Source organism: Nesoenas mayeri (assembly GCF_963082525.1).
Source record: "Nesoenas mayeri genome assembly, chromosome: 1".
Lineage (NCBI taxonomy): Eukaryota > Metazoa > Chordata > Aves > Columbiformes > Columbidae > Nesoenas > Nesoenas mayeri.
The window spans coordinates 195,985,007-195,996,831 of record NC_137541.1 but is presented as its reverse complement, the minus strand read 5'-3'; the positions used below and the strand labels follow the sequence as shown (position 1 = coordinate 195,996,831).

Genomic DNA, 11,825 nt, shown 5'->3' with positions numbered 1-11,825 from the left:
AATGATGGAAAATGAATAAACGGAAAACCCCCAATTATTTGTCTCCTAAGGTGGTTGTATGATTTTTGTCAGAAGCACCTTTACTGCTATTAGGAGATATTTCGGAGTGCTGGTACATAGGGGGTGGGGCATTACAAGGATAATTAAATCAAGGTTCCATGCAAGCCTGGATTTTCACATGCAAAACAAGGCAAGCATGAATGAGCATTGCATGGTTTTGAATAACATGAACTTCAAGTCTCTGTGCATACAGACCATGAAAAACAGGTTCCCTGAAAGTGGAATTATCAAGTCTGGTTTCCTCCTTGCTTTTGTCTTTAGTCTCCTAAGCTCCCTCAACTCAGATAACCACAGATCTCCACTGACATACCATGTGTGATACTCCCAACAGGCAAGAGAAAACATGTACAGTGTTAATCTGTGCTTCTTGGCCAGGTAGTACATCCCTGGCTGCTGCCTGCAGAGCAGGGATCAGTCAGGGTGGTTTCCTCTCCCTCTGCACCAGCTGGGAGCACATTGGAGAAGAATGTGGCTGGGAGCAGCCAGTGTGGATTGACCAAGGGCCAAACATGCCAGGCCAACCCACTTGCCTTCGGGGGTGACTCTATGGATCAGGGGAGAGCAGGGAATGTAATTTACCTTGAATTTGGCAAAGACGACACTGTCTCCCACAACAGTCTGGATGGCGAACAACCAGATGGGTAAAAAACCATCAGGATGGTGGTTGGGCTTAGAGGGGGCTGGTTAATGGGCCTTGTCTGCCTGGTGTCTGGTAACAAAGGGAGCACTGCAGGGACTGGCCTGGGATGAGGTGATGCAGAGCTCCATCATTGGGTTTGCAGATGATGCCAAACAGAGGAACTACTCAGTGTGCTTGAGGGCAGGGCTGCCACCCTGAAGGACCTGGACAGGGTGGAGGAATTGGCCATGAAATTCAACAAAAAGTCCTGAACTTGAATGCCAGGGAGCAGTGAGGGTGGGCTGCTCCGTGGAGAATGGGGCTGAGGAGCACAGCACCATGGCCGGCAGCAGGGCCTCTCCAGGGCAAACAGCACCTGGGGCAGACAAGAGGCCACAGCAGCTTCTGGGGCCAGGCAGGGCTGAGGGCAGCCAGGGACATCAATCTGCAGATCAGGATCAGGCCCTGTGGGGGGGAACCAGGGTCAGACACAGCTCTGGGATGGCTGTGGGGCCCTGGGGAGGTCAGCCTGCAGGCTTGGTGGGACCCATGGCTGGACAGGCAGAACATATGGAGACCAATGTCCTACAGCATCACCTGGGGCAGGGACTGATGGTTCCAGGCTGGGCTGAAATGGAGTCCTGGGCCATGGGCAGGGTGGCACAGGAGCCCTGGAGTTGCCTTTGGGGCCCTGCCCCTGGGAAGGAGCCACCCCTGCATTGGGACTGGTTACCCGGAGCAGCCCTGAGAGAACATCTCTGGGGTACCTGGTGGGCAGTGAGGGGGACACGGGCCATCAGCAAGTCCTGACAGCAACGATGGCCAATGGCAGCCTGGGCTGTATGAGCAGGGCCAGGGCCGGAGGTTGAAGGGAGTAGTTATTGCTCTCCACTCAGTACTTGTCCGACCACATCTAGATGCTGCATCCAGTTTTGGGTTTCCCAGTAGAAGACATCAATAAACTTGATCGAATTCAGGGGAGGCCATTCACATGATGAGGGTGAGAACTGGCCCTGTGAGGCAAGGCTGGGAGAGCTGGGCTTGTTCAGCCTGGAGCAGAGATGGCTTCAGGGAGGGGATGGACCTTACAGAAGCCCTCAGTGCCCTTGGGGACATCACTGAAGAGGCGGAAGGATGAGAAACATCTGGCATAAGTTGAAAGAAGAAAGGCTCAGCCTGTAACGTGCTTCTCCCATGAGCACAGTCAGGCAAAGGCACAAGTTGACAGTCAGGCTGAGGACAGCCTCTGTCCTCAGAGATTTTCAAACCCCAACTGGACCTCAGAGCCAACCTGCTGAGAGCAGAAGGTTAGAGCAGAGACCTCCTGAGGTCCTTTCCAGGCTGAGCTATGCTGTGATGAAACCACAAGACTTCTCTCCCTTCTTTCAAATGTCATTGAGCTGTTAGAAAGGTCAAAGGTCATCTGGGGACACAAACAACCTAAAGGGTAGACAGAGATCTACCCAGAAGCATCACCTTAGCTCATAAACAATGTTTCCTTCTGAAATCAGGCTGAGGGACTGTGTCACCAAACTCAGGTACCACACATCCTGGCTGTAGTAATTAAGGTTGAGAGGTACTAGTGAGTCTCACACCCTGTCACTGGGCACGCGGCCGCCAGGCTCCGCTCAGGCAATTCCAGCTGAAGTGATTCTCACGTGGACCTCATCGCCTTGTAAAACTACTCATCAAACACCACCCTTGGCCCCTACATGGAGTATCGGCTCCTCAAGGCAAGTCGTAGGCACACGGCTCTCTTAAGAGTTTAACCTGTCTACTGTAAAGGTACTACTGATGGAAGACTTTGTGTCCAACACACTCTTCGGCTGGTGGGGAAGGACAGGGCAGCACTATGCACATGGCACCAGGAGCCAGGAGCTGGTGTGACTGTCACTGCTGCCCACAGCTGCGCGATGGAGCCAGGCTGGGCACCCTGTTTTAAATCTGTGGCATAATTTGCCATCAGCACCTTGGCAACAATACTTATGATGCTGGATTTTATGATATTTTTTTTTTTAAATTGTCTATGGCATCCACAGTAAGTGAAAAACAAACACAGTACCAATACATCTTTTTCATTTCAATGCAGAATTTATTTCTAACAAATAATTTTAAATATGAAAATCCTATAAATTATGAACATTTATAGAATATACTTTTACCAAAGAAAAAGCTTGGAAGAGCAGAGGTGTAAAATCTGGCTCTGATAAACTCAACAGAGTTGATCACTATTCAATGGGTATTTCTCCTTCTCTTTTCACCCAATTGACTGTTTTGCAGTATATCATTATTCAGTGTGAATATTAGTTTACAATCCTCAGTAGGCTGCAGTCTTCCACAACTGATTTATGACCAAAAGCAGTTTTACTTGTTTATATTAAATCAACCCATCTGGTTTCCTGTACATACACAGCACAGCAAATGAAAAAAAATATGTCAACAAGCTGAGAACTTAATCCAACTTCTGTTGGACAGGTAGAAAATATCTACAAATAAAAAATGTTCTAAACCATCCACTTCTAGTCAAGAAAAAACTGTATCACCATTTACTTCCCTTGTAAACGTTGATTTTATTCTTCTTTACCTTATGTAGGCTGGTATACCCCATTGTTTATTTACATATTTTGCAGAAATGTACAGCAGCAGCAATTCCTGATGATACTCAGCTGGTTTTATTGTCTTACTCTACAGAATCCTGTAGGTATAGAACCATTTACAAAAAAAATGTTATTTCTCCTTAGAATACCACATTTCACAAGATTGCAATTATAGAGTAGTCATTTCCTTCCAGCATTGCCTGTGTCAGCATACACTAGATCCTTCCAAAACAGGCATGTCCTAGAGATCAATTCTGGCTATAAATACATAGTTTATATTAGTCCTTCTATGTACAAAAAAAGACAAATTACCCCAGTATAAAGTAATAATACTCATATATTGGTACAGATTTGAACTACAGACCCACTTCTTTAACGAAGTTTACAGTATAAAAATATAAGAATACCAGCTACTTACTGCAATATTTTAATCTTTTAGCTTCTTGAGGAGTGATAACAAGTCATGGATACAAGCATTGCTTGTTTTGTGTAAAATATATTATTTTAAAATACCAGTACACTGTCCTTCCAGTTACAAAAATACACTTACATCCTACAGAAGTTTTATTGAATTAAAAAATGTATCAAAAATAGGGATCATCATTTTAGACCGTATGTGAAATTGGAAATAAAGTAGATGTGTAATTAGTTAAAAATACTATCTTCTGGTTCAGTGTCTCACTTCTGATCTTGCATAAAAAGAAATCAAAGCTTAGTTAGAAATTTAATAGCCAGGGACAAGTTTTGGCTACTGAGTAACAACACTCCATTATTAGTGTGGCCAAAGAAGAGCCCCTGGAAAATGTTTATAGCCGTTCAGTTTGAAGGATAAAAAGTACAGTGGTGACAACAGGAATGGTTGAAAAACAGTAAAAAGAGGCAGTAATTTAGGAAAAGGCAAAGAGCATTTCTTACTGGTTTTATTTCCTTTGTATGTAAAAGCTGCCAGTCTGCAGGGTGCAATTGTGACGCAGCCGAGCGGCCTCTCGGGCGCTGTGGGTGCTGCTCCCCAAAAGAACCCACAGTGGCAGCAGGTGCCTCCCCCGGGACCAGCCCGGCAGTACTGGGGACCAAGTTGTGTTGGTTACAGTTACAACAACTTAGGATTCAACCTATGAGGTTTATACAGGAAATAAATAGGGTAAACCTTTTTACATTTTTGCATGCTTTGAAATGTTGAATTACTAACGTAAATTAACCTGTTCCTAAATCGAAGGCAGAAATCTGGCCATTCATCTCAACTGTAAGCGAAGCTGTGCCGGTTATCAGTCTCCCATGTCTGAAGAGCAGATTTCCGTGCTCAGCTGTGTTTCTTAAGATCCTCAGGAATCTGGGGAGTTTTCCATTGCTGTGCCCTTTGCTGAGCTGTTGCCCATGCACCAGCAACATGTCTGTAATGCACACTGCTCACGGATCTTGCAATGCTGAGGTGAAAACTCCTGGAGTGGAATCCGCGTCAGCTGCACGGCAGAGCAAACGCCACAGGGGACGTTGCTGCTCTGCTTCCCAGGAACGTAGAAAAAGAACATTCATAACAGAATATGCTGTAAAAAAGGAACAGTTTTCATTTTGTGGGGGTGTTTGCTGGGTGGGATGGATTGACATATCATTCTTGATCTGGTAATTGGGGAAAACTGGAGAAACAGGAATTTATCAGCAAAGTAACCTCTTGGTTTTCTGTAAAATTTTGTAAGAAAATGTAGCTTAAGCTAGAATTAATCCATTCCAGCACTGTGTAGCTGGCAGAAGCCTAAGCCACTGCCTGCTGACTCAGAGGAAAGCCATCTCTGGAGCTGCACTGCCCGAAGCTCCACAGCTGTTTACCTTCCATTATTTTGGGAAGGGATTTTTTAACATTCTTTTTCCCTGCTGGGAGAAACAACAATGGTGAAGCCACATATTTAATACAAAAGTCAAATGCTCAGCTAACATGACATACTAACTTCTTTAAAACTAATGAAGTTGTACCAGCTTATAGCAGCACATGAACTGGCTCAAAGTATTTTACATGTTTTTGCCTGCCCAGAAACTACCGAGCTATCACGTCGTCTTAGTACCACTGGCCCTTCATAGCTCTGATTCTTTATCTACCTCATCTAGGTAGTACTCGTCATCGGTGGTGGTATCACTGTCAGAGTCTGAATAAGCTGCTGGGTCTTCCCCATAGATATCAGTCAGCTCTCGGGGCGATGAAGCAGCTGATGACATTTTGCTCCCAGCAGAACTTGAGCTCAAAAGCTCGGGTCTGTGTATAGAAGGGGTCTCTCCATCTCTGAGACCACCAGGGTTATTAAGAAGACAAGGTCTCCATAATCGCCCTTCTGTGAGTGACCTCTTGATATTTTCCAGGAAAGCCAACTGTTGCTCTTTGCCAAATATACCAAATTCAACTGAAGGATACATAAAATTTCTAGTGTTGTAACATTTTTCATCATCCGATGCCCAGTTTTCATTTTCATCACAAGACAACAGCTCTGAGTAAGATTTAAATCTCTTCCCATGTATTCCATCTTTTGGTAGAATATTGCTCCCCAAGGCAAAGGTCTCATGGAAATCTCGAGCACAAATACCCTCAGAAAGGTGACGCTCACGCTGACTTTTGGCATGACTCTTGCACACATCATAGCTACACAAGTTGGCATTTTTTGGGCCAGGAGCCTGAGAGGTATTTTGACACAGACCAAGCACTCTCTGGGAAGTCAAGTTTTGCTCTGGACATACGTCTGCCTGCAAGCAGCTATTTGCATACCTGTTTGAGTTTTTGTCTGTTAATAGTGGCAAGGGAGCACTGCTGGCACGACTGCTAGCTTTGCTTTTCTCATCATCCAGTGCGTCTGATGCAGTAACACTGGGAGAGATGGGCTGGCTTTTGCTTTCTAACCTGAGATCAGCTGTTTGGGAACTCTTATTTCTTGTGGTTATTGCTTTATCTGGAAAAAGGGTTGTAAGACTTGGCCTATTTTCCACTTTCCCTGTAGTTTTTTTTGGACCGATGGCTTCCTTCTGGGTGTATGAGCTTGTCAAAGACCTCCAGCTGGTGTTATTAACAAGCAAAGAAGGATCATTCTGATTTTCAGTCCTCTTATTCTCAGCTGGTGTTGGTCTTGGTATATTCTTATTGGTGTTCGGACTGTGATTCTGATTTTCATTGTCCAACTGCAGGAACGGCTGATGGGAATCCATTGAAATCAGTGAGTCAAGGGACATGTCGACCTCTAAAGAAGTGGCACTTCCATTGTTCTGTGAAAAAATGTTACTTATGTGTGGCTTGGGGGGTAAATTTTTACTTGAAAATTTTCGACTTGTTTTGTAAACAGCTGCCAGTTTATTTTTAATTGAAGGTCTGTTTTTCCTTTTTTCCATATCTTTGACTTTGTCTTTTGTGCAGTCAGAGGGAAGCTTGTTCTCATCTTCCGCACTCTGCGGTATCTTCTGATCCTGTGTAACCCTGAGGACTTTATCTTTGCAGTTAATGCTCAGGCTGCCTTTGCTGTGCCCCTGTGATTCCTGCAAGCCACTATAATCTTTACCCATCTGAGTACTCTGCAAGTTTTGCTCTTCTTTAATTTTTGAATTCTTTAATTCATCTGTACCTGTGCCAACTGCTTTGTCTAGCTCAAGTAATGGATCAGCACTGGAAGCTGTGCTTACCTCAGATGCTTTGTTCTGAGACTCTGAAAGCACTTTGCTACAAGAGTTTAAATCATTCGCATTTTTTCTAGAACTGTCAGCCCTTAATTGCAGTTCACTACACTTATTGTACAGAGGGGTGGTCTGGTGCAGGAAATTTACTCCTGGTTTGACTTCAGTACTATCCCTGTACGTGGCTTCCGCAGGAGGAAGCGGCACGTCAGCAGGCGCTGTGTTATGGTTCCTTCCAAGGGAACTCCTCTCTCTCTGGTAGAGGAGGAAACTATTCAGATTTTTCTTGGTGTTCACTTTAGGGGGCTGACAGCAGTTTTCAGAATTTCCCTTCTGCATAATGTTTGTATTTGTTGAAGCAGAATACAAAGGATTCCCTGAACACCTGCCTGGCTTGGGAGGGGTTGACAAAGTGGACATGAGTGGTGGGGCTGTTTGTGAAATTTCCTTTTTTTCTTTTAGACAATTTTCTGTATTTTGGCTGCTCGAAGCATGAGAAATGGCCTTGCCTGACTTAGCCACCGTTGCAGCAGATTGTAGACCATCAAATGAAGTTTCTTTTGCCACCGCATCAGAAAACACATTTTCTGCTAACGAAAGATCTGCTGAACTATCTTTCCTGTTGTGTACCACATTCATTGACTTTGAAAAACTTACTTTTTCAGAACTAGGAGGTAAGTGTGAATTCTCTTCTTCACTATCGACAGCAGTTCCTAAGTTCTGAGGTGTGACCGGAGCTAAAGACACTCGGTCAGAAGAATACGAAGGCACCTCTTTTTCCAGAGTACTGGGGAAGAAAACATTTGCTAAACTCACATGACCTTCGAATTTGTTGTTTCGTGTTCTTGGTGACTGAGCATTTTCTTTGGGACAAGGTAAATCTTCATCCTCTGGATTATCTCTAAAAAGGTTACAAAATGTTCTTGAATGCCTCCGTGGTAATGTGTAATAAACTGAAACTAGTTCATGATACTTGACATGATCTTCATCAACACAAACTGTAAATGTGCTTGTAGTTTTTAATTTCTGCAAAAAATTTACCCTTTCCTTACAATCTGAAAACGCAGAGGATTCTCTTCTGCCTAGATGTTTACACCTGTCTGTCAGTTCAATTGATGTACTACTACTTACTGAATCACTAGGACTTTTGGTTAAAGGAGTGGGGTAATCTTTTTCTTTGTTACTTTTAGCAGCATTTACTGATGCTGATGTTAAAAAGGAATGTTCCGAGTCTAAACAAGACACATCTCTTTGATTAGAACAAAAGGCATAATCTCTGCAATCACATCTTGTTCTGCTTTCTCTAGGTAAAGAGATGGGCGTATCTGACATAATACTGCCAGCAATGCTAGCTGATTTTCTAGGCAAAGTGTAATAAAGAACAAGTGGGTCAGGAGATTTGAGGCTGTTTCTGCTCGGGGAGCCAGTAACGCTGCAGCTACTGCTGTGTCTCAGCAAGCTGTCTTGCTTGTGAAGCCTTTCAATACAAGGTGAATTACTCCTTATTTTTCCACTTTCTTTTTCAAGACACAAATAACTTACACTATGTTCAGAGGTTTTGGGGTCTCCATCGAAGCTATGCATATAAATATTTCCAGAATTTTCATGTTGTGGAGAACAAGTAGTGAACTGTCTATTACAGTCCTTAGTAACTAAAGTGCTTGTATTTTGCAGTGTTTTGTGTGAAATTGTTCTGGTAACACCTGTTCTGCTCATTTGAGCTGTTTTTCCATCTTCTTCTTGAGATTCAGTGACTCTGCAATTTACTGAAGAGCGAGTTAATGTTCCTAAACATTTAGAATTGTCTTTATGAGAAAGTGCTTGCGGAGAGCTTTGTGAGGAGCCAGATAAATGTTTAGGAGGACAGGACAACATGCCTCGACAGTTTGCTAGTTTTTCAGTGGATGGAGCAGAAGCAACATTCAGCAGTGACGACCGTCTCTTCAGAGTAGCTTGATTAATGGCTTCAGCACTCCGATTATCCTGTTTGATGCTCTCTCTTTTTGTTGCATAATGTAGATTATGTTCCAGCTCTTTCTGATTTGGAAGGAAAGGTTCTTTTCTGCTCTTTTCAGCTGGCAAAATACAGGGAGGCAGACTGAACACACTATTGGGTGGGCAATCATTTTCCTTCATGCGTACATTTCTTTTATCACCGTTTGATGTATATATTTTTGCAGTATCTCCTCTGGCAGTGACTTGGGTTTGTCTCTTTGACCTCATTGTGTTAAAGAGAGATGCATCTCTTTGCAGCATGGCAGAAGCAGGGCTGTTAGAGGGAAGACCCCGGGTGTTGACGTAGTTTGTATCTGTTTGTTGAGAAACTGACTGTAATGGCATGTCTTCATCTGGCAGCTTCATACCTTCAGCCTTTTCTAGCTGTGTACAGTCTACCTCAGTACTTCTTTGGATAACGCCGACTGAATTCCTGTTCAGTCCTATATGTTTTGTTTGGTTCTTCAAATTAGGAAAGACTGACTCATCACTTCTGATACCAGATGGAGAAACTGAAGAGTTACAACTTAGCCAAGGTTGACAGTGCTCAGTGAATTCTGAAATATTTCTATTTGCACTTCTTGTTATTCTTTTGGTATTCGTATTTTCTGGAGAATACATGTGAAAATCGTTCTGCAGGTGCTGTGAACCAAACTTGGCATTCTTTCTATGTGCCCACTGCTGGTCATTTAAATTCGCCGCAATCACTTCAAAGCTGGCATCAGGGGAAATAAACGCTTTATCACTGTAGTACGGAGGATTATCAGCCCAGGAAGGACAGCTGTCTTTTTTTCCATAAAGGGAAATTTTTTGGTTTGCATACAACTTGCCATGAGAAGTATCTCTACAGCAGGATCTAGAGAGATTATTTTCCGATTTGTATAATGGATAATTCTCCCAGTTATCAAAGGACAAAGGAGAAGTAGCTGTGTCAGGGCAACTAACTCTACTAAAGCAATTACTGCTTGAAATAGATCTTCTGTAGTGGTGTTTTGAGTGGTAACATGCGTATTTATTGGTTTCTTGCAAAGAGTTAGCATATCTACTGTGGTCTGCAGCATGAAACTCCATCAGTGATTGGGTTCTAAATATCGTTTCTTGAGTTGCTGTTTGTCCAGGAGAGTCTGGTGTGTTGTTCCATACAATAGAAGACAGAGGAATTCTCTTTGGGTTTTGCCGACCAAACCTTGGTACAAAACCATTGTTGCTCTCACTTGAAAATGGATCTTGTAAACTAGATGCCGATAGCTGGTCAGAAGATACTGATGATGGACATCTCCGAAGGGAACACACAGAGTAACTTCTGCCAGCTGTATCCCTGTTCATACAACCCTTGTGCCTAAACCCGCTGTTCTGTGTTATGGAAGGAGTATATAAGCTACCCTCTGACGACTGTCCGAAAGAAACGGAAGACAGCCTGCTGCTTAGCAGATGAGGATTTCCATCGACTGGATCACCATACTTGTAATCTTCTGGAAAAGTTGTCTGGTGCCAGTTGATAAATGCATTTTGTAACTTCCTCGGTCTGATGAAAATCTTGTGTTCATCTTTGGCTCTTATTGTTTTCAGTCCATCTGGGAAAAACGTGCTAGGCATGTCGCTCCAGTCATGTCTGTGTTGCCCCCTACTAGCAGTCTGCCTCTTTGAAGTAGGGAATGCGCTACTGTATTGCACATTTGATGCACTGCCAGAAGAAACTGTCCTTTCCAATGGGTCTTGGGCTTGTTCCTGGGCCAGCTGGTCATCCAGATCATTCAGAACTGCACAGGAAAAAACCAGATACTTGGTTTTGTTTTCTTTAACAATCATCTGATTATTTATGTTAAAGTTTCATGTACTACATTAATAATTAGAACTGGTTTTGAAAGGTGTCAGCTTCTCAGCATTCAAAACCCTTCCCAAACCACACATTCTTCCTCCACAGTTCCTTTCAGTGGTCACCCATTATGACTACAAGGAAAGAAATGCGCTGCTCCATGACTGATCTTAAAACTGCTCTGTATGTAAATGTTAGTCTTTATGCTACTTAAAAGAAAAACAAAACAATCTGAAGTCCGAATTCTTACTCATGAGCTATATATGTGTGTGTGTGAATTTTCCAAATCTAGTTTGCAAGCAAAAAATCCCTGAAAAAAATTCACGAGGCTGATAAGCAAATATGGACCTTTCTGCCTTTTGACAAAGCACAGTTATGATGTAACTAAGGAAATACAGAATCCTGCACACCATCAAACAAGCATATTTAGTAGTCTGGTATGTCCACGCAGCAGAGAGAAATGTACACTTTTAAAGTGTGATTCTTTTGAACTAGATGAGTATGAAATGAAATGCACTCCAAGAGTAACCAGTGACACATCAATGTCAGACATTCTGCTGTCAGATGAAGCCAGCAAAAAGTAGCCACTATAGCTAGAAAGTAATGAGCCATATCTTTACAGCCTATGCTTTTGCTGAAAATCCTCTGAAACCAGTCACCCCTGTCACTTCTGGTAACAGCAGTATCAGAACAAAGTAAGGACACACACTTACCACTGAAAAACTCCTTCTCTAGCTGTTCATTCCACTCCTGTGCACTTTTCTCCATCATTTCATCTTGGTTTGCATCACGAGAACGACCACTTGTTTCCACCGACATTGGGGAATTACACATTTTAGCCTGTTAAAAATTCCAAAGCAACTTGACTTTAGTTCAACATGTGGGTTCACATCATGTTTCAGGTGTCACATCACAAATTGTGCCAAAAGTCACAGAGGTCAGCAAAGTCTTTGAGGGTCTATTAAATACTGTATTATTAAAATATACAACTGAGGATTGTAAAGTTGCATGCAGTTTAGTTTTGTTTCAGATATATGTGTTATAATGACCTTAAAATAAGAGGCATAGTTTACTTATTTTTTCCATATGCATTCTC

At 43.0% G+C, this 11,825-nt stretch overlaps 1 protein-coding gene across 1 annotated transcript in view; it reads right to left on the bottom strand.

Annotated features, from left to right (window-relative positions):
* Positions 1-5,343: 5,343 nt before the first annotated feature.
* The window catches only part of EXPH5 (exophilin 5), a gene marked incomplete at both ends in the record, with an annotated part of 31,416 nt that continues 24,934 nt past the window's right edge, over positions 5,344-11,825 (bottom strand). Inside the window, 2 exons of the mRNA XM_080363921.1 lie at positions 5,344-10,673; positions 11,443-11,569. Of these exons, the coding sequence (XP_080220047.1) occupies positions 5,344-10,673; positions 11,443-11,569 (5,457 nt within the window). The remainder of the gene's footprint in view (positions 10,674-11,442; positions 11,570-11,825) is intronic.